We start from the raw sequence: 25,164 nt of genomic DNA on the forward strand, positions 1-25,164 counted from the left end.
CTTATACCTGGTTTTTTACTCGATTTTAAGAACAAAAACCGAAGATAAAAACCGACCTAAAATTTCGGAAAATGACCAGAACCGAAACAGGACCTCTTCGATCTTGTCTTTGTCATGAAATTCTCCCTCCCAAATACAGCGTTGCGCAGGAGGCGAAACTCCGCCGTCCGACTGAAGCCATAAAAAGCTTTTAGACTATTTACTGTTTAGTCTTTCTGCGGCTGTCGAATACTGACGAACGCTCATCTATATCAATACATTTGCAACACTGGTGGGAGGAGATATTTCTATCTCTTAGTAATTCGCAATAGCAACGGTTCAGAGACTTCCTGCACGACATACGGTGCGTGAATTATCGCAGCTCTGATAAAGTTAATTTCACGAACACTTGAAAATTGCGACCGAGTTTGAAATGTATATCTTTGCATTTTACTTCAGGCAAACATTAAATGAATGCTTAAATGCTTTGTTATAAGATATGATAAGAAACTATGGAGCATTCATGTGGATTCTATAAATCGATTATTCGCCATAGGACAAACGATTGAGAGTGTGTCATTATGACTCAGCATCGAAACATCTGGTATTCCAAAATGGTACATTATTGGTGTGACAAAGAGGGAAAAAAAAGTTCGCAATAAAATTATAACACAACTGGCTTTTGTTGCCTTCTTAATGATTCAAGTAAAAGAAGTTTGTTTGTTGATTCTTGGTTTTCCTAATATTAATCATCTATGTGCGAATCAGCTATTTGTATTTCCCAATGTATATTACAAAACAAGCTTATTGAATTTGAGAAACGGACCAGAATAGCTAGGTCTCAGAAAGCAACTACTTTCTGCCACTTGTTTGTCATTAGTCAACAGAACAGAGGGGAAATAATAATATTAATAACTAGATGTTAATATTGTTGATTCCTGGTACAAATGTGACTTACAACGCAGCTTGGACGTTTCCCTTCCAAAAACGCTAAAGCTTCATTCCGGCGCCTCCTGTTTGTTGGGACCTTGATAGGATCCTGAGCCTTCTGTGCTTTTAGCGGCTTTGAAAGATCGTGCTAACCCTTTTCACGGTGAGCTTTTCTCATTTGCATTACAAAATAATTCAACATGTATGCGAAGCAATTTCGAGTAATTTTGCACTTTTTTGCCCGAAATTGCCTCGCAACCGCTTTGGATTAAATTGTAATGCAAATTAGAAAAGCTAGCCGTGAAAAGGGCCGTTATTAATACGACTGAAAAGACAAAAAGGGCATTGAAGCACTTGGGAAGATTGTTCAGACTTGTGGGGTCTCGCTGAAAATCTATTCTTTCTTCTATTTTAGTATTGGTGCTTTTACCTGGATTTACGTATCCCACCATGAGAAGTCTTCATCAACGGCGTTTTGTACATACACGTATTTGAAATGTAGAGTTTTCAAAGGATAACACACATCAAAGCTGTAAGCAGCAGCGATCAGTGATCGGCTAAATTGCACATGTTGAAAATTTCAAACAGAGATAGAGAAATTCGAAAAGCTCTCCCAGGAGTGTAACAATTGAAAGATACAAGACAAGAGGTCTAACTAACTTCTTCAGTTGATTTGCAGTTTAAATGAAAAAGTAGTGATGCTAGTGTATACAAATATTTCTTGCTGATTCCGGACTGCCAGAGTTACCAATGTGGATAAAGTGGTCTATGATAGATTTGCTTCTATGCGAAAAACGAATCTTTTTGATATTATTGTTCTATTACTTCTACGACATTTTCACCATCTGGCCAAGGAACAAAGACCAACATGGGGCATCATAAGATACCTGGGATACTACGCGCGCTCTCATCGGTCGATAGGTGCGATTAGATGAAAGTATGTAAAAATAGATGTGACGTTTTATATTCGCGCGTATTTTTGAGAAATATTTTATTAAAGTATTAGAGTACTTTTTTCCGTGTTTACATAGCCTTTTCTAAACACTCGTGGGGATGGGAAAATTCTCGAAAGTTACGCAAAGCCTCGACTGCGTCTCGAGTTTGCACAACTGTCTCGAATTCTCCCAGCCCCCCTCGAGTTTAGATGAGGCTATGTAAACACGGAGAAAGTGCTCCATTGCTTAATTATGCAACGGTCTTTCCTTATATATATATCTACATTTACTGATTGGTCAAAGACACTAATGCAAGAGCATGGTTGGCACTTGAAGATTTAAAACCCCGCGCCTTTCCACGATTGTTTCTAACAACTGCTGTGGCCTTTCACGTGCCAACTAATCTCATGAGAGATCAAGTTTTTCCTTCTGTGCTGAGTGAAAATTCAACATTTTCTCGATCCTTAGCTTTGCTATGGCGTGTAAGTCAATGTTTTCCTCACGGCTTTTTCTGTACACGTGTCTGTTGTTGTGACATGGTTAGCAGGTTTTATATTGTATTTCTCACGCAGTCGATGATATGTTTTAGAAAAGTCGTGATAGAACTTCTCCACTGATTCTGTGATATCCCTCTTCATGATGCCACATCTGCATGTTCCTGAAATATATAGTAATGTCAGTAAAGTTTTCATGATTACTTCAGGCTTCCTTCCAGCCAAGCAGTCAGCAAACCAGCAAGCCAACCGCCTTCCAACCACTCTGGACGGCTGTGACCAGCCATTCAGTCTGCCAGCTGGGCAGCCAGCTAGCAAGCTAGTCACCCAGCCAACCAGTCAGACAGACACACAGACAGACAGTTAGTCAATCAATCAGTCAGTCAATCAGTCAGTCAGCCAGTCTGCCAGCCAGCCAGCCAGCCGGCTGGCCTGTCAGCAGTAGGGTCGTTCGGACAATCATTTAGGCAGCCATCCAGTCAGTCAGCCCGTAAATGAGTTAGTAGGTCGTTCGGTCGGCGGTAGGTCGGTCAGTCAGTCAGTCAGTCAGCTAACCAGCTAACCAGTCAACCAGCCAGTTAATTAGCCAGCCGGCCCGAATGGTTTGGACGGTCAGTCAGTGACGTGAAGGCATACGTGAAAAAGTACCAAATCAGGTCCCTCAACAGAAACAGGTGCCAAATTTTGGCTTATATACTAAATATCTACTCAGTTGATGGCCAATTTAACATACCTTGGGTACCAGGTTCCCTACACAGCCGTTTGTAACAGATGGATTGATAAAACAGGCCACATAACACGGCAAAGAACAAAAGCGCGATACTGATGACCATGGTGTTGAGGAAGTAAGGACTACTTGGTTCAAAGAAAACCACAAACGACGAGTCAACCTGGATTGAAAGCGTAGAGGAAGCAGAAAAAAAGAATATTTACCGAAGAACCTAACTGATCTACTTGAAAATTGGCTTTTAAAATCAAATAACAACCGTAACCTAATTATATCGACTAGCATCTACGAGTCTACATATTTAAGTTGTAGATCGACCAAGAAGCTTTTGCCAATGATTGGTTGGTACTTTTCTCACAAAAAAATGTCTCCGATTGACCATTTCCTAGCCAGTGAGGCCTCATTAGGCGGGGAGCGGGGAGGGGGGGGGGGGGGGGGTCTGAGTTTCCCACATCCCGAGAATTTTTGGCCTAAATATCCCCCATCCCGTTAACTCCAATTGCAAAAATTAACGATTTTTCTACTCGATATCCCGTTTTATCTGATCTAAATATGCCATATCCCATTTATTTCCCCCTTGGATATCCTGTATTCCGTCAGTTTTTCACCCCTATATCCCGTATCCCGAAAACCCCTAATCGGGCCTCAATGGTGTCCAGTTGCATATTCTCTTCACATGCCTACTTGTAATATGAGATCCTTGTAAGGAGAAATGAGCTGTTTATCGATATTGCACTGGTTGTTTCAAGTCTTACCTCAGATTGATCCACGACGTCGTTTTGCTGTGCTAAATATTTTGTCTGAATGTTGTTCGTCGCTATTAAATTCTTCATCTCTTTCGCCAATTTTGAGACCCCCGCCCCTTGGAGTAGAACTCCATGAGTTATTTCTGCCTCTAGAAGTTGCTTGACCACAAACCAGGAGTTGTTAAACAGATCTTTTCTCTTGACAGGAACGTACATCTCCAGTAACACTGAAGATATGTTACCGCTTTGTAAAGCTTCCACCATCGAGTTTACATCCGGAAACGTAGATCCTGCAGTGAAGTCACTCTGGTCAAATGATATGTAGTTTAGGTAAGATATCAAGACCGAAAGACCGTGTTTGACCACATTTTATCGAACACCAAGAAGGGAGTTGAAAATAGGACGCGTAAAGGAATATATTTTACGAACTTTGAGCTGTCGGAAATAAGGTCAATATTTCACATCTTCTCGATCGAAACTAAAACTAATTGTAACTATGCATGTTAACATGCTTTAAGATTTTTACATTGCCATTTCTTTTTAAGACTTTTATATTTGTATGTTATTTTATAGTTTACTGGAACTTGAAAATGACCTCGGAGAGGTCGAAACGATGTTCGTTTTTATAGCTGAGTTTTATTACCAAATAATGAGAAAACGTAGAAATAAAATTCGTAAAAGTCCAAAAATTTCGAGGTTATGATTTCCTTTCGTGACTAAAGAGTTTGAAAAGGTGGCTGACCACCGGTTTTCAACACTTTTCAGCACTTTTCCTTTGATAGGTCAGTATTGCGATTATCTTTTAGTCGATGTGGCGATATTGACATTTAAAAAATGGCCAAACATTGGACAATGCCTAATCATTGTTCACCGATGATTCGGCATTTGTTTAAATATAGTATATTTGTATGCCATCAACTAAAAATTAGCGGTGGTATCGATTCGTTAAAGAAGAAGGGCTGAAAAATCTTGGAAACCGTTGGTAGCCATCTTAAATATGCATGAATTTGAAACAAACTTATACAAGAAATGTGAGAATTCAACCGGGTTAGGACACAGAACTTGAAATCCGGAGGTCTCGCGTTCAAGTCCCGCTCTGACCAATAAGCTGGAGTTGTTTCTTGGTAGACCCTAGTTCAACTCCTCGGTCATGCTTGTAAATAGCCAACTAGTCTGCCTCCCGCCAGTACTAGTTGGAATTTTTAAGCCTATTATGTTTAGTTGATACATTTGTTTCTTTCAGTTTAAGTGGCATGCCTGTAAACTAGCTAGGTATAGCTAAGCACGCGCATTGACCACCATAAACAGTAACATTTGAATATTTTTTCTTACATCGCGGGCTTGTTCGCCAATGACAGCGCGTGGATAATACGCTACGTACTCACCGATATTTATCTTGTTTCGGAATTTCTTAACCACCATCTGATGTTCAGAAGAGTTCGCAACTACCGCAATCTGTAATGAACGAAAAACAACGATATTCTACATATTCTAGCTACTCAAAGAATTTTCATTGAATATCTGTATTGGTGTCTTATTTGACAGTCGAGCTTATCCCTGTCTAGGAATATGCCTGACCCTCTCCAACAATGCTGTCCTCAATTTTTTTTCGATGGAGAAGCAACTGCCGAAGACACTCGCGAGTTCCATGCGGAATGAAACTCGCAATTGTCTTCGGCTACTTTACTATGATTATCAGTTGGGTAAAACGCGACGGACGTTTGGTGACCAGGCAGTTTAAGGTTAAAATCGTGTTGTTGTCACAGACAACTGGATCCGTTTCCAATGGCAAATTGTGGGCTTTTGGCGTCATAGCAGCAAAGCGCGCGAAATCGTAGGCGACGCACAGCCGTTGGAAACGAGGAACGTTACCCCTGTCAACACCGTATTTTAAGGCCAAAACTTCTTCACCAAAGCTCCGTCACGACTTACTCAACTGATAAACGAAGTAAGAATGTTCTGCTCCAAACATTCGACAACGTGCGGGCATCTTGAGAAGTTTTGCTCGTTTGTGGCTAAGTTTGACTAGCTATGCCAGGATTTTCTGGTCGAAAGTTCAGTCAGTTATCTATATTAAAACTCATTTTTATTTAAGTTTGCTGCAGAGTGTTGACACCACACTCAATACCTTGCCGTCGCTAGAGCTGGTGGCGCTCGCACCGTATAAATCCATTGAAACGATTGTAACGGTAAGTACTGCTGTCAATGAGCCAATGAAAAGCGAGAAAATCACGAGTCCAATCAGAAACCAGACCACCGCAAATACCTTTGCTGGTATGGACTTGGGACAACGGTCACCATATCTGTTTACGAGAAATAGAACAAACACTTAATCCGGGTCCCTCATACTTAACAAGATAAGCTGAAAATGCGAGGTTTCCATATATCGGCTGATATTCGGCGAGGCCAGGGACAAAGCCCTAAGCCAAAAAAGATAGCGGCTGTACATTTACCACAATAACGTGTAAGCCTTACACAGCCTATAAAGTAGAATGAAAGCCATATTTTTGCAATATTTGTCCTTCTCTTTCGATCTTGTGTATGCTAGGTTTTCGTGCGCCGTGTACTATGGGTAAATGTACCAGTCGCCATCTTTTTCATACAGAGGATTGCTTATAGACCATTTCCGAATTACCTTTAGTCTCTCTCACAAATCGAGTCTTGGTGTCCATCCTCTCATATGAAAATGAAATTTCATCCACATGAAAATTAAACTCATTTTAATATGAATGGTTGTGCACCAGACCTCGCTTTGATAGAAAGGCTCAAGACAACTCGATAATGAGCTAATATGATAAAGGAGCGTTCAGTTAGGAAATATAGACTTGCTTGCTAAAGTGAGGAGCTAGCTTAGGGTCAGTCATATTTCAACTCACCCGACTGTTGAAAAGGTAATGACCGACCACCAGAAACCCTCACCAGCTCCTTTGCAAAAAGTTCGAGGGAATTGTTCTTGATTGGAACTGGAGTCCTGCAAGGGGAAATGAACTGCATGTAAGAGTCATGGAATGCAACCACATTGGATTTGATCGCCCTTATGGTATACTATCACAAGTGTTTTGTACCGCCCCCTCCTCACCGACAACGTTTTACTTTGTATTATGCTGTACAAGGTGGTTCTAAGTCTGTTGATAAAACCCTAGTGTGTCACCATTCAAATTAAAGCTATTGAGCAGTACTTTCATGTGGTACTGTTTATTATGCTGTACAAGGTGGTTGTAACTCTTAAGTCTGTGGATAAAACCCTCGTGTGTGACCATTCAAATGAAAGCTATTGAGCAGTGCTTTCATCTCGTACTATTTATTATTCTGTACGAGGTAATGCTACCGGTTGCCGTATACAGCTGATAAAACGCAAGCAAGCACTGAAGTACTTTCATGAGATGTTTGTTCTGAGTTTTAGCATTGCTGTGAATGAAAGGTTAATATAAGGCCAGGGCAACTCACCAGAATCCAAATGATAATTCCCGCCAAAAGAGCTGTTACCATTGTCAAAAGGAAAACGGGCCAAGAATGAAAAATGGAGCTTGCCATGACTTTTGTCAGCAGACCTCTGTCAGTGCCTTTCTTTCCAATAACCACAATACCAGGGACATTAATAACCGGAATGAACTTGCTGTATTCTGTGTCGCCGAAAGCCTGGGTCTTGATCACGGGGAAAGATATCTTCTCTTCCGCGACGCTGTCGGCGGAGACTAACTTCGTGACGTTGTGTTCGTCGCATGCACCACACGTGGTGGTTAACAAGTCAGTGATGACACCGGCGAGGGAGGTTAATCCTGATGAATCTAAGGGGCTTTGCACTAAGGTGACACTTAAGTGTTCTGTACATCGACAAGTTTCTGAGCAAAGATGGAAATATTGTTGTTAGTAATAAAACAAGCTTAGAAAACGAGTAAGGTCAAAAAGACAACAATTGATTTCCGCAAGACAAAGGTTTTTATAGACAGTAAGAAAATAGCTGCCGGGAGACTGGGAGCTGCAGGGTGTGATCCTGAGATTTATGAAGAATTTTATGTAGTAAAACAATCCTCCGTAGGAAAAAGGAAGAGCGCATTTTATCTACCGCAACATCTTGCAAACCTAACACAGCCACAAAAAAGTCATATTTTTGGCAATATTTGTCCCTACACTAACGACATTGTGCATGCCATAGATTTGAAGTTTTCTGTACTCTTTTTAGAGCTGTTTTCAATTTAATGTCGTAAAAGCAAAAGAAAAGGAAAATCACTCTAGCCAATCACAAAGGACACAGACAATACAATGAACCAATTAAAACTAGAACTAATTAGCTGACAAAAAGGGCGGGAAAACGTGTACGATCGAGTCATAATTGGTTTTGGTTTGACTTCTGATTGAATAAAAAAGCGGCGCGAGTTTTTTAGGCCAACCGTGTAGCGTAGCTGATACAAAAACAATTACTTTTCGACACTCAAACGTACCATTTTTTTTTTTTTGACGGATAAAATTTTAATTTATTTTATTTTTTATTTATTTTTTTTTTTCCAAGTGTGACCTCAAACGTACCATGCCGTACTCCATGTGCGTACTACCTGCGGGTTCATGCTACTATTGTATGCACGTAATAAGTTTTTTTCAACGTTGTTATTTAACTGAAGAGGCCCCATTTAAATGAAACGTGCAAAAGTGTGTAAAATGATGCGTTGATATTTTCGTCCGTTACGAATTATGGGTAAATGTGCTAGTCGCCTTTTTTTTCCTGCAAAAGATTCTCTACTGTAATAATCAGGCGACCGAGATTCGTCTGACATCTTGCAAAGCTGACTAATAAGATAGTTATTCTCCTCAATAATCTATCTCTAAGTTGTTAGAATAGAGTTAGCACATGATATAACTACGAGTTATTTTTGTAATTAACTTTGAAGTATATTTGTACATAAAATCTACCTCCATATATGGGCTCACTGAAGTTTCCTATCCCGCTGGGTGTTATAACTGCCACTTGAATCTTGTACATAGTGTAAGACTTGAGATCGGTAAGAAGTACTTCATTTACATTAGCACAAACTATCACAGTATACTTTGGCTGAGCAAGTTGGTCTTCAACTGGTTCACCGCCGACACGGATGGCTTGATACTTGATGTAAAAACCATCCAAATCTCCCTTCAATCCTTCTCTCGTCCCATGTTTCCACGTGACCTTGATTTTTGTTAAACTCATTGCTGTCGAAGCAGCTGTTTTCGGTGAAGTGGTGTCGGGCGCTGACAGAGAAAGAAAAGGTTTTTCGTGGCGTGGCCTTATAACCACAAAGGGGAATAATTACCGTTGCGATGTTTTAGTGAGCCCGCGATATCCAAGATTATGGCCGGTTGGTTAATTTTATGTCTTTTATGGCAGCAACCAGAAACGACCACTGTGTTTAGGCTTTGTCTAATTGTGGCGAATACGAGAAAGTAACATTTTGAGCGTCAACCTTTTTGTCGAAGCATTACTTGCCATGTTTCTGTTCTGATGAAGTGCTGCCAATCTTTAAATGTCATTTTCCTGGATTAAAACCGAGACATTTGTGCCCCCCTTCTCCCCGGAGGATGTTCAGGCATTAATAAAAGTAACTCAAATTTAACTACCATCAACTTCTAGTTGGCATTAACGCGTCTTATAAGATCTGATGTGGTTTATATTCCTTATGGGAATGTAATAACCGGAGAAAGATTTACCAAAATGGCAGGGTTACTACCCAGCTATAGCGGTACAAGGACAAAAGCTGAACCTACCGAAATCAATTTGTGTGCAATTCGTCATCGGCCCAATCCCGACTTTAGTTATAGCGGCCATTCGGATACACGTGTCGCTTGAAATGTTCACATCGCTAAGCTCAAGTGACGAGAAACACGGAGCAGCAAACAAGAAGTTGCCGGATCCATTCACGAGCACTGTGTAACCTAAAAGCTCGCCATTTACGTGACCTTCGGGAACTGGGTCCCAGGACAAAATGACCGTACTGTAGTCAGAGCTGAACGCTGATAGGTTGATAGGAGCTGCTGATGGTACTGTAAATGAGGACATTAAAAAGAAATGAAAGACGTCTCTTAAATTCTGGTGCTTAAAATTTTAAGTATAACAATTGTCATTTATTTAATTTGCTTGTTGATGGTATAAATGTAGATTCGAAACACTTTATTACAATAACTGCAGAAATTCTCGCGCGTTCATTGGCCAATTTTCTCATGTCAATAAGCGGAAAGACACATGAATTTTTAACTGTATGCGATCATTTCCAAAAGGTCTAGATAGCAGCAGACATGTAAAGATTTTAAGGAAAACGACCACTTTTTTAAGTTTAAAAAACGTTTCGACAGAACTTCTGTCATCTTCAGTTGAATGAATGATTACAAAGCAAGTTGAATAATAAGTAGGCAAAAGTGCTAATTAAGACAAATAGTAACAACAGAACGTGAAAAGGTGTAAATTAAAAGGATAGTTTTAGATTTACATGGTGTAATTGCTGATTGAGGCAAGGTAGTTCTTTTTGAATATGGATAGCCTCCTTTATCTTGAGTTGAAAGCTGGTAGTGGCGTGATCTAAAATATGAAAACAGTCAATTGAACACAATGAGCGACAACGTTCAGAATTCTGAAGATGTTGGAAGATGTGAGAGGCCCTATCAACGGCTAAGTGCTCACGTACGCGTGTGGAAAAATGTCGTGTCGTTAACCGTTACATCACTGGGGCCCATAGCAATCATTGTCCCCGGGGCTACCCCCTTACCACCTCGCCCACGTTTTACTTTAAGCTGCCGTACATAGGCCATTTTTCTGTCATCACTCAGAAGAAGATTCGGCACTTAATCAAACGCTATTGTAATGATTTAGACATCAAATTAGTTTTTTCTTCCTTTAAGATAGGTAACCTTTTTGGTGTGAAAGACCCCATCCTAATGCCTGTTATGTCGGCGAAACCTCCCGACATTTTTCCACACGCGTACGTGAGCACTTAGCCGTTGATAGGGCCTCTCACATCTTCAAACATCTTCAGAATTCTGAACGTTGTCGCTCATTGTGTTCAATTGACTGCTTTCATATTTTAGATCACGCCACTACCAGCTTTCAACTCAAGATAAAGGAGGCTATCCATATTCAAAAAGAACTACCTTGCCTCAATCAGCAATTACACCATGTAAATCTAAAACTATCCTTTTAATTTACACCTTTTCACGTTCTGTTGTTACTATTTGTCTTAATTAGCACTTTTGCCTACTTATTATTCAACTTGCTTTGTAATCATTCATTCAACTGAAGATGACAGAAGTTCTGTCGAAACATGTTTTTTAAACTTAAAAAAGTGGTCGTTTTCCTTAAAATCTTTACATGCGATCATTTATTGTAAAAAACAAATTGACGACAGTTTTTCACGCATCTGTCCCGTTATTGACAATGAGTTTCGTCATAACTTTTGTCAAAGTATAGTTTAAAATCTCTACAGCTTTGTTTTTAGTGGCTTGAAGTTGCGTAAAATCGTCCAACGTCGCCATGTTTTCACTGCCAATTTAATTAAACGTCGTAATCGCCCCAAAATTGCCTCACGCTGTCAAAAGTCATAGTGACTATGGGTTCCAGAGTAGGCTTAAGTTGTCCTTTACTCTTTCGCACGAGAAATTCCGTGTTGCCTTTTGCCTCTGTGTCAAAACGAGTCATTTTGTGCGAAATCATTCGTATGAAAATGTGTTCCCCCTACAGGTTCATTTTCAAGCAAGTCAAACTCACTTTCATATGAAACGTTTTACACGAGGACCCGTTTTGAAAAAGAGGCGCAAGGTAACTCGGAAATGGCCTATTGCATACCTCCTTCAGCAGTTTTGGCCAAGATACAATCGCTCAGCGGTCCATCACCTCTCCGTGTAACCGCTAACACCTGGATACAGTAATTAGTGTGAACCAACAGACCACTAAGTTTGACTGATAACGTCGAAGGCGGAACGTTTTTATGGAGCTTCGCAACAGAGTTGGCCTGGTCCACATAAAAGACTTTGTAACCAGTGATCACACCATTCTCGAAACCAAGGGGAACTGGGTTCCAGCTTACTGAAAGTGACGTCGAGTTTGTTGTGTGTACTGTAATGTTCACGGGAGACGAACTGGGAACTGGTGAGAGATAATTAAAATATCAGCGCCACCAGTAGAAAGCTTATTGGCCAACTTTAATCAGTTGAACGGCTTTGATCACCTTTGATTCACATCACAGTATGACCTTTTGATGTAGGGTAGCGCTTTGCTAAGCATCGATGGTACCTATACCAGCACCTTAACAGCACGCAAAAGATATCAACTTTCTCAAAACTCTGTTTTCGTTTTTGGCAACTTCGTCGCTCAAGTTTCTTGCAGGGAAGACTGAGGTCTTATTAGGCGTTTTTTAGGGTACGGGATATTTGGGGGAAAATTGATAGGGCGTTAGGATCAGATAAAACGAGATGTAGAGCAGGAAAATCGTTAATTATTATTTTTGCAATTGAAATTACGCTAAATTAAGCGATTACGGGATATTTAGGCCAAAATTAACGGAATGTGAAATACTCAGTCCTCCCTCGCCCTAATGGGGCCTCAAGACTCATATTCAGTTTATAAAAAAAAGTTTACAATAAAGTTTATTAAAAAAAAAATTCCACGTTACGACTGAAAGTCGACTTGCCGCAATTCTAAAACAATGATTCGTGCAGTCAAAAGCACATAAGTTTTAAGGGCAACTTTCTGCGAATTTGTTTGAAATCAAAGGTGTTTCATTTTTGATCCGGAAAGCTTTGTTAATAGAGGGCAATGGTTAGTTAGAGAAGTTGCACGTTTTGGCCTTGACTGTGCACCAAACAAAATAGTTGTTTGTTATAGAAACGTTTTGGTTACGTAACTCATGCATAGTGTATGGGTGCAAAACATTGAAATGTCGACTCTACTCGGTCGTGCAGTTTCTGACATAAATCTTGTCATCTTTAGACATGATGATAGCTGCGAGTGCAGCCATAACACTACTGGAAAAACAGACCTGAAAAAATTTTCAGGCTTTGAACGGGATTCGAACCCACGACCTTTGCGATGTCACCAGCCTACACACGACCGCTCTCATGCGGCTTTGATAGCTCAGTTGGGAGAGCATTGCACCGGTAGCCAACCCACACACGACCGCTCTCATGTGGCTTTGATAGCTCAGTTGGGAGAGCATTACACCGGTAACGCAAAGGTCGTGGGTTCGAATCCCGTTCAAAGCCTGAAAAATTTTTCAGGTCTGTTTTTCCAGTAGTGTTATGGCTGCACTTGCACCTATCATCTTGTCTACATTTAATTGCTTTTGTTGGACATCTATTACTACCTTGTCATCTTTGTTCGTTCCTTTGAAGTTCGTTAGGCTTTACAACCATTCCCCTCTGTTAACCATGGTGCAATGAAACAAAACTATTTGTAAAGGCGGTGTTTAGTTCACCAATAGTCATATAGAGGGAAATGGTTATGAAACCTAGCAAAGTTCTTTGTTGTATGTTTTTGTTGGCCTGTTTGTTTGCTTCTTTGATGTTTACCGGGCTTCTTAACCATTTCTCTCAATTACCTATGGTTCACCTCACCCGCTGAAGCACTAAAATTAAACAAAGGTAAATATCTTCATAGCTCAAAAAAAAAAAAAACGATTTTCCGTTAGTTATGTATTGCACTTACCACCTTCAGCAGTCGAAATGATCACGCAGTCACTCGTATTTCCATCGCCCAGTCTGGTGAATGCCAAAACTTGAATGCAATAATTTGTAAAAGGCATCAATCCCGTCACTTCGAAAACAAAGACGTTGGCTTGTACGGACGAATTGAGCCTTGGTTGAGTTTCGCTTTCGTCGACATACAGTACTCTGTAACCAATGATTACTCCATTCTCATGACCTGGAGGGACGGGACGCCAACTTACTGTGATCGAGGTGGAGTTTGCAGCTTGCGCTGTAATATTTGCCGGTGGCTGGCCGGGGACTGGGGAGAATATAAAATGAAACAGGGAAATTTATTATCAAGTGAAGATTGGACGATATCATTTTCCAAAACCCCACCTTGTTAAGAAACCACAACAGGCTTAGCCTTACATGCAATAGTGATGAATCTCTGAAAAGTCGACTGAAAGGGCAGCGCTTTCTCAATATAGGGCTCCTGGTAGCTTTCAATGGTTTCAATTTGAGAGCATTATTGTAGAGAGCAGCCAACGTGCACAGCAGCGCCAGCAGCCTCGTAGTAATTCGCATGACTGATGGTTGAAAAACCAAACTAGAGTGGATTGAAATGGTTCACCACTGGGGCCCATAGCAATCATTGTCCCCGGGGCTACCCCCTTACCACCTCGCCCACGTTTTACTTTAAGCTGCCGTACATAGGCCATTTTTCTGTCATCACTCAAAAGAAGATTCGGCACTTAATCAAACGCTATTGTAATAATTTAGACATCAAATTAGTTTTTTCTTCCTTTAAGATAGGTAACCTTTTTGGTGTGAAAGACCCTATCCCCGGCGGGCTTCGTTCACGTGTAGTTTATAAGTTTACATGTGCGGGCTGTAATGCCTGTTATGTCGGCGAAACCTCCCGACATTTTTCCACACGCGTACGTGAGCACTTAGCCGTTGATAGGGCCTCTCACATCTTCAAACATCTTCAGAATTCTGAACGTTGTCGCTCATTGTGTTCAATTGACTGCTTTCATATTTTAGATCACGCCACTACCAGCTTTCAACTCAAGATAAAGGAGGCTATCCATATTCAAAAAGAACTACCTTGCCTCAATCAGCAATTACACCATGTAAATCTAAAACTATCCTTTTAATTTACACCTTTTCACGTTCTGTTGTTACTATTTGTCTTAATTAGCATTTTTGCCTATTTATTATTCAACTTGCTTTGTAATCATTCATTCAACTGAAGATGACAGAAGTTCTGTCGAAACATGTTTTTTAAACTTAAAAAAGTGGTCGCTTTCCTTAAAATCTTTACATGCGATCATTTATTGTAAAAAACAAATTGACGACAGTTTTTCACGCATCTGTCCTGTTATTGACAATGAGTTTCGTCATAACTTTTGTCAAAGTATAGTTTAAAATCTCTACAGCTTTGTTTTTAGTGGCTTGAAGTTGCGTAAAATCGTCCAACGTCGCCATGTTTTCACTGCCAATTTAATTAAACGTCGTAATCGCCCCAAAATTGCCTCACGCTGTCAAAAGTCATAGTGACTATGGGTTCCAGAGTAGGCTTAAGTTGTCCTTTACTCTTTCGCACGAGAAATTCCGTGTTGCCTTTTGCCTCTGTGTCAAAACGAGTCATTTTGTGCGAAATCATTCGTATGAAAATGTGTTCCCCCTACAGGTTCATTTTCAAGCAAGTCAAACTCACTTTCATATGAAACGTTTTACACGAGGACCCGTTTTGAAAAAGAGGCGCAAGGTAACTCGGAAATGGCCTATTGCATACCTCCTTCAGCAGTTTTGGCCAAGATACAATCGCTCAGCGGTCCATCACCTCTCCGTGTAACCGCTAACACCTGGATACAGTAATTAGTGTGAACCAACAGACCACTAAGTTTGACTGATAACGTCGAAGGCGGAACGTTTTTATGGAGCTTCGCAACAGAGTTGGCCTGGTCCACATAAAAGACTTTGTAACCAGTGATCACACCATTCTCGAAACCAAGGGGAACTGGGTTCCAGCTTACTGAAAGTGACGTCGAGTTTGTTGTGTGTACTGTAATGTTCACGGGAGACGAACTGGGAACTGGTGAGAGATAATTAAAATATCAGCGCCACCAGTAGAAAGCTTATTGGCCAACTTTAATCAGTTGAACGGCTTTGATCACCTTTGATTCACATCACAGTATGACCTTTTGATGTAGGGTAGCGCTTTGCTAAGCATCGATGGTACCTATACCAGCACCTTAACAGCACGCAAAAGATATCAACTTTCTCAAAACTCTGTTTTCGTTTTTGGCAACTTCGTCGCTCAAGTTTCTTGCAGGGAAGACTGAGGTCTTATTAGGCGTTTTTTAGGGTACGGGATATTTGGGGGAAAATTGATAGGGCGTTAGGATCAGATAAAACGGGATGTAGAGCAGGAAAATCGTTAAATACTATTTTTGCAATTGAAATTACGCTAAATTAAGCGATTACGGGATATTTAGACCAAAATTAACGGAATGTGAAATACTCAGTCCTCCCTCGCCCTAATGGGGCCTCAAGACTCATATTCAGTTTATAAAAAAAAGTTTACAATAAAGTTTATTAAAAAAAAAATTCCACGTTACGACTGAAAGTCGACTTGCCGCAATTCTAAAACAATGATTCGTGCAGTCAAAAGCACATAAGTTTTAAGGGCAACTTTCTGCGAATTTGTTTGAAATCAAAGGTGTTTCATTTTTGATCCGGAAAGCTTTGTTAATAGAGGGCAATGGTTAGTTAGAGAAGTTGCACGTTTTGGCCTTGACTGTGCACCAAACAAAATAGTTGTTTGTTATAGAAACGTTTTGGTTACGTAACTCATGCATAGTGTATGGGTGCAAAACATTGAAATGTCGACTCTACTCGGTCGTGCAGTTTCTGACATAAATCTTGTCATCTTTAGACATGATGATAGCTGCGAGTGCAGCCATAACACTACTGGAAAAACAGACCTGAAAAAATTTTCAGGCTTTGAACGGGATTCGAACCCACGACCTTTGCGATGTCACCAGCCTACACACGACCGCTCTCATGCGGCTTTGATAGCTCAGTTGGGAGAGCATTGCACCGGTAGCCAACCCACACACGACCGCTCTCATGTGGCTTTGATAGCTCAGTTGGGAGAGCATTACACCGGTAACGCAAAGGTCGTGGGTTCGAATCCCGTTCAAAGCCTGAAAAATTTTTCAGGTCTGTTTTTCCAGTAGTGTTATGGCTGCACTTGCACCTATCATCTTGTCTACATTTAATTGCTTTTGTTGGACATCTATTACTACCTTGTCATCTTTGTTCGTTCCTTTGAAGTTCGTTAGGCTTTACAACCATTCCCCTCTGTTAACCATGGTGCAATGAAACAAAACTATTTGTAAAGGCGGTGTTTAGTTCACCAATAGTCATATAGAGGGAAATGGTTATGAAACCTAGCAAAGTTCTTTGTTGTATGTTTTTGTTGGCCTGTTTGTTTGCTTCTTTGATGTTTACCGGGCTTCTTAACCATTTCTCTCAATTACCTATGGTTCACCTCACCCGCTGAAGCACTAAAATTAAACAAAGGTAAATATCTTCATAGCTCAAAAAAAAAAAAAAACGATTTTCCGTTAGTTATGTATTGCACTTACCACCTTCAGCAGTCGAAATGATCACGCAGTCACTCGTATTTCCATCGCCCAGTCTGGTGAATGCCAAAACTTGAATGCAATAATTTGTAAAAGGCATCAATCCCGTCACTTCGAAAACAAAGACGTTGGCTTGTACGGACGAATTGAGCCTTGGTTGAGTTTCGCTTTCGTCGACATACAGTACTCTGTAACCAATGATTACTCCATTCTCATGACCTGGAGGGACGGGACGCCAACTTACTGTGATCGAGGTGGAGTTTGCAGCTTGCGCTGTAATATTTGCCGGTGGCTGGCCGGGGACTGGGGAGAATATAAAATGAAACAGGGAAATTTATTATCAAGTGAAGATTGGACGATATCATTTTCCAAAACCCCACCTTGTTAAGAAACCACAACAGGCTTAGCCTTACATGCAATAGTGATGAATCTCTGAAAAGTCGACTGAAAGGGCAGCGCTTTCTCAATATAGGGCTCCTGGTAGCTTTCAATGGTTTCAATTTGAGAGCATTATTGTAGAGAGCAGCCAACGTGCACAGCAGCGCCAGCAGCCTCGTAGTAATTCGCATGACTGATGGTTGAAAAACCAAACTAGAGTGGATTGAAATGGTTCACCACTGGGGCCCATAGCAATCATTGTCCCCGGGGCTACCCCCTTACCACCTCGCCCACGTTTTACTTTAAGCTGCCGTACATAGGCCATTTTTCTGTCATCACTCAAAAGAAGATTCGGCACTTAATCAAACGCTATTGTAATGATTTAGACATCAAATTAGTTTTTTCTTCCTTTAAGATAGGTAACCTTTTTGGTGTGAAAGACCCTATCCCCGGCGGGCTTCGTTCACGTGTAGTTTATAAGTTTACATGTGCGGGCTGTAATGCCTGTTATGTCGGCGAAACCTCCCGACATTTTTCCACACGCGTACGTGAGCACTTAGCCGTTGATAGGGCCTCTCACATCTTCAAACATCTTCAGAATTCTGAACGTTGTCGCTCATTGTGTTCAATTGACTGCTTTCATATTTTAGATCACGCCACTACCAGCTTTCAACTCAAGATAAAGGAGGCTATCCATATTCAAAAAGAACTACCTTGCCTCAATCAGCAATTACACCATGTAAATCTAAAACTATCCTTTTAATTTACACCTTTTCACGTTCTGTTGTTACTATTTGTCTTAATTAGCATTTTTGCCTATTTATTATTCAACTTGCTTTGTAATCATTCATTCAACTGAAGATGACAGAAGTTCTGTCGAAACATGTTTTTTAAACTTAAAAAAGTGGTCGCTTTCCTTAAAATCTTTACATGCGATCATTTATTGTAAAAAACAAATTGACGACAGTTTTTCACGCATCTGTCCTGTTATTGACAATGAGTTTCGTCATAACTTTTGTCAAAGTATAGTTTAAAATCTCTACAGCTTTGTTTTTAGTGGCTTGAAGTTGCGTAAAATCGTCCAACGTCGCCATGTTTTCACTGCCAATTTAATTAAGCGTCGTAATCGCCCCAAAATTGCCTCACGCTGTCAAAAGTCATAGTGACTATGGGTTCCAGAGTAGGCTTAAGTTGTCCTTTACTCTTTCGCACGAGAAATTCCGTGTTGCCTTTTGCCTCTGTGTCAAAACGAGTCATTTTGTGCGAAATCATTCGTATGAAAATGTGTTCCCCCCACAGGTTCATTTTCAAGCAAGTCAAACTCACTTTCATATGAAACGTTTTACACGAGGACTCGTTTTGAAAAAGAGGCGCAAGGTAACTCGGAAATGGCCTATTGCATACCTCCTTCAGCAGTTTTGGCCAAGATACAATCGCTCAGCGGTCCATCACCTCTCCGTGTAACCGCTAACACCTGGATACAGTAATTAGTGTGAACCAACAGACCACTAAGTTTGACTGATAACGTCGAAGGCGGAACGTTTTTATGGAGCTTCGCAACAGAGTTGGCCTGGTCCACATAAAAGACTTTGTAACCAGTGATCACACCATTCTCGAAACCAAGGGGAACTGGGTTCCAGCTTACTGAAAGTGACGTCGAGTTTGTTGTGTGTACTGTAATGTTCACGGGAGACGAACTGGGAACTGGTGAGAGATAATTAAAATATCAGCGCCACCAGTAGAAAGCTTATTGGCCAACTTTAATCAGTTGAACGGCTTTGATCACCTTTGATTCACATCACAGTATGACCTTTTGATGTAGGGTAGCGCTTTGCTAAGCATCGATGGTACCTATACCAGCACCTTAACAGCACGCAAAAGATATCAACTTTCTCAAAACTCTGTTTTCGTTTTTGGCAACTTCGTCGCTCAAGTTTCTTGCAGGGAAGACTGAGGTCTTATTAGGCGTTTTTTAGGGTACGGGATATTTGGGGGAAAATTGATAGGGCGTTAGGATCAGATAAAACGGGATGTAGAGCAGGAAAATCGTTAATTACTATTTTCGCAATTGAAATTACGCTAAATTAAGCGATTACGGGATATTTAGGCCAAAATTAACGGAATGTGAAATACTCAGTCCTCCCTCGCCCTAATGGGGCCTCAAGACTCATATTCAGTTTATAAGAAAAAGTTTACAATAAAGTTTATTAAAAAAAAAATTCCACGTTACGACTGAAAGTCGACTTGCCGCAATTCTAAAACAATGATTCGTGCAGTCAAAAGCACATAAGTTTTAAGGGCAACTTTCTGCGAATTTGTTTGAAATCAAAGGTGTTTCATTTTTGATCCGGAAAGCTTTGTTAATAGAGGGCAATGGTTAGTTAGAGAAGTTGCACGTTTTGGCCTTGACTGTGCACCAAACAAAATAGTTGTTTGTTATAGAAACGTTTTGGTTACGTAACTCATGCATAGTGTATGGGTGCAAAACATTGAAATGTCGACTCTACTCGGTCGTGCAGTTTCTGACATAAATCTTGTCATCTTTAGACATGATGATAGCTGCGAGTGCAGCCATAACACTACTGGAAAAACAGACCTGAAAAAATTTTCAGGCTTTGAACGGGATTCGAACCCACGACCTTTGCGATGTCACCAGCCTACACACGACCGCTCTCATGCGGCTTTGATAGCTCAGTTGGGAGAGCATTGCACCGGTAGCCAACCCACACACGACCGCTCTCATGTGGCTTTGATAGCTCAGTTGGGAGAGCATTACACCGGTAACGCAAAGGTCGTGGGTTCGAATCCCGTTCAAAGCCTGAAAAATTTTTCAGGTCTGTTTTTCCAGTAGTGTTATGGCTGCACTTGCACCTATCATCTTGTCTACATTTAATTGCTTTTGTTGGACATCTATTACTACCTTGTCATCTTTGTTCGTTCCTTTGAAGTTCGTTAGGCTTTACAACCATTCCCCTCTGTTAACCATGGTGCAATGAAACAAAACTATTTGTAAAGGCGGTGTTTAGTTCACCAATAGTCATATAGAGGGAAATGGTTATGAAACCTAGCAAAGTTCTTTGTTGTATGTTTTTGTTGGGCTGTTTGTTTGCTTCTTTGATGTTTACCGGGCTTCTTAACCATTTCTCTCAATTACCTATGGTTCACCTCACCCGCTGAAGCACTAAAATTAAACAAAGGTAAATATCTTCATAGCTCAAAAAAAAAAAAAAAAACGATTTTCCGTTAGTTATGTATTGCACTTACCACCTTCAGCAGTCGAAATGATCACGCAGTCACTCGTATTTCCATCGCCCAGTCTGGTGAATGCCAAAACTTGAATGCAATAATTTGTAAAAGGCATCAATCCCGTCACTTCGAAAACAAAGACGTTGGCTTGTACGGACGAATTGAGCCTTGGTTGAGTTTCGCTTTCGTCGACATACAGTACTCTGTAACCAATGATTACTCCATTCTCATGACCTGGAGGGACGGGACGCCAACTTACTGTGATCGAGGTGGAGTTTGCAGCTTGCGCTGTAATATTTGCCGGTGGCTGGCCGGGGACTGGGGAGAATATAAAATGAAACAGGGAAATTTATTATCAAGTGAAGATTGGACGATATCATTTTCCAAAACCCCACCTTGTTAAGAAACCACAACAGGCTTAGCCTTACATGCAATAGTGATGAATCTCTGAAAAGTCGACTGAAAGGGCAGCGCTTTCTCAATATAGGGCTCCTGGTAGCTTTCAATGGTTTCAATTTGAGAGCATTATTGTAGAGAGTAGCCAACGTGCACAGCAGCGCCAGGAGCCTCGTAGTAATTCGCATGACTGATAGTTGAAAAACCAAACTAGAGTGGATTGAAATGGCTCACATACTCAAAGTTTGAATGTTACTCAGCCGAAACAAGAATCACATCAGGGAAAAATTACATTATGTAAAATGTGAATAACTGAGCTCCTCCAGGCACCAGACCATAAATTAAGGTGGCTCCATAGGGTAATCATTTATGGCGTTGCGCGCGCAAGTGTTATGTTTTGAATGATGTTTTTGCATTCGCTTTCACGCCTAGTCTTCTCAAACTTATTACATGTAATAAGCAATGATCAATTAGTGTTTCGCTATCATCTCTATTAAAATTTTGGGATTTAGTCTTAAATTATAAATGCCCAAACAAATGTTTTTTTTTACTGTTTTTATCGCTTTATTTGTGATTTTCATGAATTTCCTTCGGTGAAATCTTCCAAAATTTTTACATCACATCGCTTCCAGCGGAATGCGAATTTTAAACACGAAAAAAAGTAGGGTTTGTAAAGGCAGTTTTTTCGATATTTTCAAATTTATGTCTTTTACCGCTGCAAAAACCTGGTCTTTTAGATTTCCCTGAAAAACGAACTCCGACTAAAGTAAAATATTTGCTACCAATCTGCCAAATTTTACGGAATTTCACCGAAGGAAACGCGAGAAAATTCACTGTCAGTTTTGCTTTTTGTGCTCATGTTGACGTAATAAAATATCGAAAACCACTGACGTTTTCCTTTGAGCGCGCGCATATTACTTCCTCAGCGCTCGTGCGATCGTAAAACTATAGGGAGCCACCTTAAGTTAGAATGGGGTGGTTACATTATCGGCATATAGTAATCTAAAGCTCAATTAATGTTGTTTTAAAAGGTCCTCTTACTTTCATTCTGATAATTCTTCAATAATGGCATGCATATCATCAAATTTATCGTTCATGCTATTACCGCTTTCATTAGTCATCGCAGTCGTACAAGAACCGTAGTACCCAGTCCCGTAACTGTTGACTGCCGCCGCGGACAAACAGTACTCTGTGTAAACATCCAAGCCCGTCAAATTTACTGTGGCAGTTTCTGCAGGAAACGTCTTTATTTGGTATGAACTATTTGTTTCACTCTTCCAGCAACGAATGTTGTACCCGGTAATTTCATACGCGGCATAGTATGGCCGCGGGGGAATGAGATTTAACTGTATGGTGCTTGCGTCAATGCCAAATGCTCCTTGAATTTGAGGTGATTTTGTTGGAGCTGCAATGAAAATAATAAAAAATAAATATGTCGGGGGTTATGAAAGAGGTGACGTCTCAGTCTTTTTCCCTCCGCACTCTTATCTTCCATTCCCATCGCTAGGTCAGCGTTATTCCCGGATTTAGGATTCAAAGAAATTAAATCAGTCTCTAGTTCGCGTGGTGCAAAAGAAACAACATCTTATTAAGTGATAATAACGAAATTCTCAACTGACTTTTTTCACAGAGTAAAAAAGTAATTAAAAAACACATGCTTTATGGGTAACAGCCTCAATTAAGAACAGGTAAGCTACTTGAACGTTTCAAAAAAAACAAGCCAGAAGAAACAAGTTTTAAGCTAAACATAAGATGCTTAAGAATTTGAATTGGTAGGCGATGGCTGACTTAACTAATCTTAGCCAGAGAGCTGAACTCGAAAGAAAAAAAACAAAAACAAAAACAAAAAAACAAAATAACAGAAGTGGTAAGCTTGCAATTCTTTTGCTTCTTAGAAGCTGTTATTATTTTGGGGAAAGGGCCATATTTGTTTCGGTCGTTTGTTCTATTGTCCCCTCAAAGGGTATCAAGCATTTCATGTGAGACCTTACGAGAGCTGCTATCCGACGCTAAAACCAAGCTAAAATAAAAGGAAAAACTGTAGATACTAAATTAAGTACACAGTCCTGTAGATTTAAGAATTGACAACATTACGTACGTGGAAATGGTCGTGCTGGTTTGCTGTAGATCTCGACTCTCATACAAGGTAATAGATGCCATGCTTCAGGATAAAACCGAACGAACTGTGCCACCACATTGCTGTTTAGATAATTCTTTCTTGCTTTATAGTAGTTTCCAGCAGTGTTCAATTTCTGGAAAACGATAGACAAGAAAATTCACGTTAATGATATATAATTAACATGTTGGATAAATTGTCTTTTGAGCAACTATATGTCTTAATTAAGCTATTTTTGTATCTATTTTTTTCATTACCTGTGATCATTTTCGTTGAAGTAATTTCTATTTATTACCTGTGAAGTTTTCGTGACTCGTTTGTGCTGAATTAGCAACTGAGCGCTATTTAACCATTCGACGTCAGTTTTTCATGCGTCTGTCCTGTTTTTGATCATGAATTTCCCCATAACATCGTCAACTACTTTGACAATGTTATCAAGAAATTCATTGTTAATAACTGGACAGACGCATGAAATACTGACGTCAATTTGTTTTTTAAGATAACAAATTGTCGAATTGTCCGCTCTCGCTCGTTGCCGCATCGCATAAATTACAAATTCATTTGTCTGTCCGTCTATTGACAATGAAAATTGTCAAATTCTCCGCTTTCGTTCGTTGCTGCATGGCATAAATTACAAATTCACGTGTCTGTCCGCCTATTGACAATGACAATTAGCCAATGAGCGCTCGAGATTTCTTTAACTATCGCAAAATTTGTAGTGCTATTTTCCTCCGGGGTGTTGTGATCAAATGTTTTGAACGTTGTTTCGCGGTTTTTCGATATTCGCGCTTAATAAAAGGTCGTACCCTAAAGAATTATGGAACCTTGTGATACTATCTCACTACATCTGGTGATATGTTGAAAAATACAACAAGCTCCCTTTGAGTTTGAGATCTTCGAGGCTTCCTTTCTTGGCCAAAAAATTAGTCGTGGGAAGCATGCAAGAACAGACGGGTTTACGTTACTAAAATATATTGAAAGGAACCCCAATATAACGAAACCTCGTTGTAACTAACATATTTCGTCAATCCCTTGGCCCTTCGTTATGTCGAGGTTAGTATATGTAATACGAGAGACCGTGTCTTATCACTTTTCCAAACACCGAGAAGAGAATTGAAAGTACAAAGCGTAACGTCGTAACGGAGTATTGTTGACGAACTTTCAGGTGTTTTGAAATTTGGTGAAACACTGTATCGAAACACTGTATACTCATTGTCAATGGAAACCAAAACTGATGTGAAGAAAGAGAAAGTGACCGGTAAAATCGACAATAATTAAGGTCATGATCATCTCGTTTAATTATAAACTTGATGAGCCTAAATAGTAATTATGCAGTGTTGCGATATACCTTTGATGATTAGTAACAGCACAATGAAGCTGATGCATGTGCAATCATAAGGTTATGTGCATTGTTGTTTTAAATTTACTGACAAGATAAGTTGTACTTTAACTACATTCTACCATCTCAAATTCTGTCCAATTTCCTCCATCCAGTGATAACATGATGGCGTAACGTTTTACGAAGCTTCCATTTGAACGACCCTGGATCGCTACAGCAGGCAAGCGGTAAGGAACACCCAAGTCAATTTGCAAGAAAGCACTGGCAACGTTCTTTGGGCACCAGCCTACGTGCAAGCCCAGCCGAGCAGCCGATGGGGGATTGGAGTCGATGTATGACGACGCGGTTATGTTAATGTCGGGAACTTCACCAGTTTCCAGTCCTATGGCGTTTTCCCAGCAGTATCTGTCGCTAAAATAAAACCCTAACAATAGCAAAAATATAAAAAAGTAATTATTATTAAAACTCCTCAACAAAGTAATAGGTAAATAGATTTCGATACGTCTCGATATTTTGAATGATATTTGCGACATATCAACTTACGTACCGTCAAAATGCAGGAAACCTCGGTGTAACAACTTAT

The 25,164-nt window shown here is 40.2% G+C and overlaps 1 protein-coding gene across 1 annotated transcript in view; it reads right to left on the bottom strand.

Annotated features, from left to right (window-relative positions):
- Nucleotides 1-1,382: 1,382 nt before the first annotated feature.
- The window catches only part of LOC110062176 (uncharacterized), a 37,652-nt gene continuing 13,870 nt past the window's right edge, over nt 1,383-25,164 (bottom strand). Inside the window, exons 13-30 of the mRNA XM_089286079.1 lie at nt 24,704-25,005; nt 23,225-23,378; nt 22,232-22,531; nt 20,749-21,048; nt 18,889-19,188; nt 17,110-17,409; nt 15,252-15,551; nt 13,473-13,772; nt 11,616-11,915; nt 9,548-9,823; nt 8,720-9,034; nt 7,259-7,653; nt 6,688-6,782; nt 5,940-6,114; nt 5,197-5,266; nt 3,821-4,101; nt 3,072-3,228; nt 1,383-2,502 (exon numbers count right to left, since the gene is read on the bottom strand). Coding sequence (XP_089142205.1) covers nt 2,318-2,502; nt 3,072-3,228; nt 3,821-4,101; nt 5,197-5,266; nt 5,940-6,114; nt 6,688-6,782; nt 7,259-7,653; nt 8,720-9,034; nt 9,548-9,823; nt 11,616-11,915; nt 13,473-13,772; nt 15,252-15,551; nt 17,110-17,409; nt 18,889-19,188; nt 20,749-21,048; nt 22,232-22,531; nt 23,225-23,378; nt 24,704-25,005 — 4,505 coding nt within the window. The 3' untranslated portion in view covers nt 1,383-2,317. The remainder of the gene's footprint in view (nt 2,503-3,071; nt 3,229-3,820; nt 4,102-5,196; nt 5,267-5,939; nt 6,115-6,687; nt 6,783-7,258; nt 7,654-8,719; nt 9,035-9,547; nt 9,824-11,615; nt 11,916-13,472; nt 13,773-15,251; nt 15,552-17,109; nt 17,410-18,888; nt 19,189-20,748; nt 21,049-22,231; nt 22,532-23,224; nt 23,379-24,703; nt 25,006-25,164) is intronic.

Source organism: Orbicella faveolata, unplaced genomic scaffold (assembly GCF_042242905.1).
Source record: "Orbicella faveolata isolate gen_17 unplaced genomic scaffold, um_ofav_v1 contig_14, whole genome shotgun sequence".
In the NCBI taxonomy this organism is placed as follows: Eukaryota; Metazoa; Cnidaria; class Anthozoa; order Scleractinia; family Merulinidae; genus Orbicella; species Orbicella faveolata.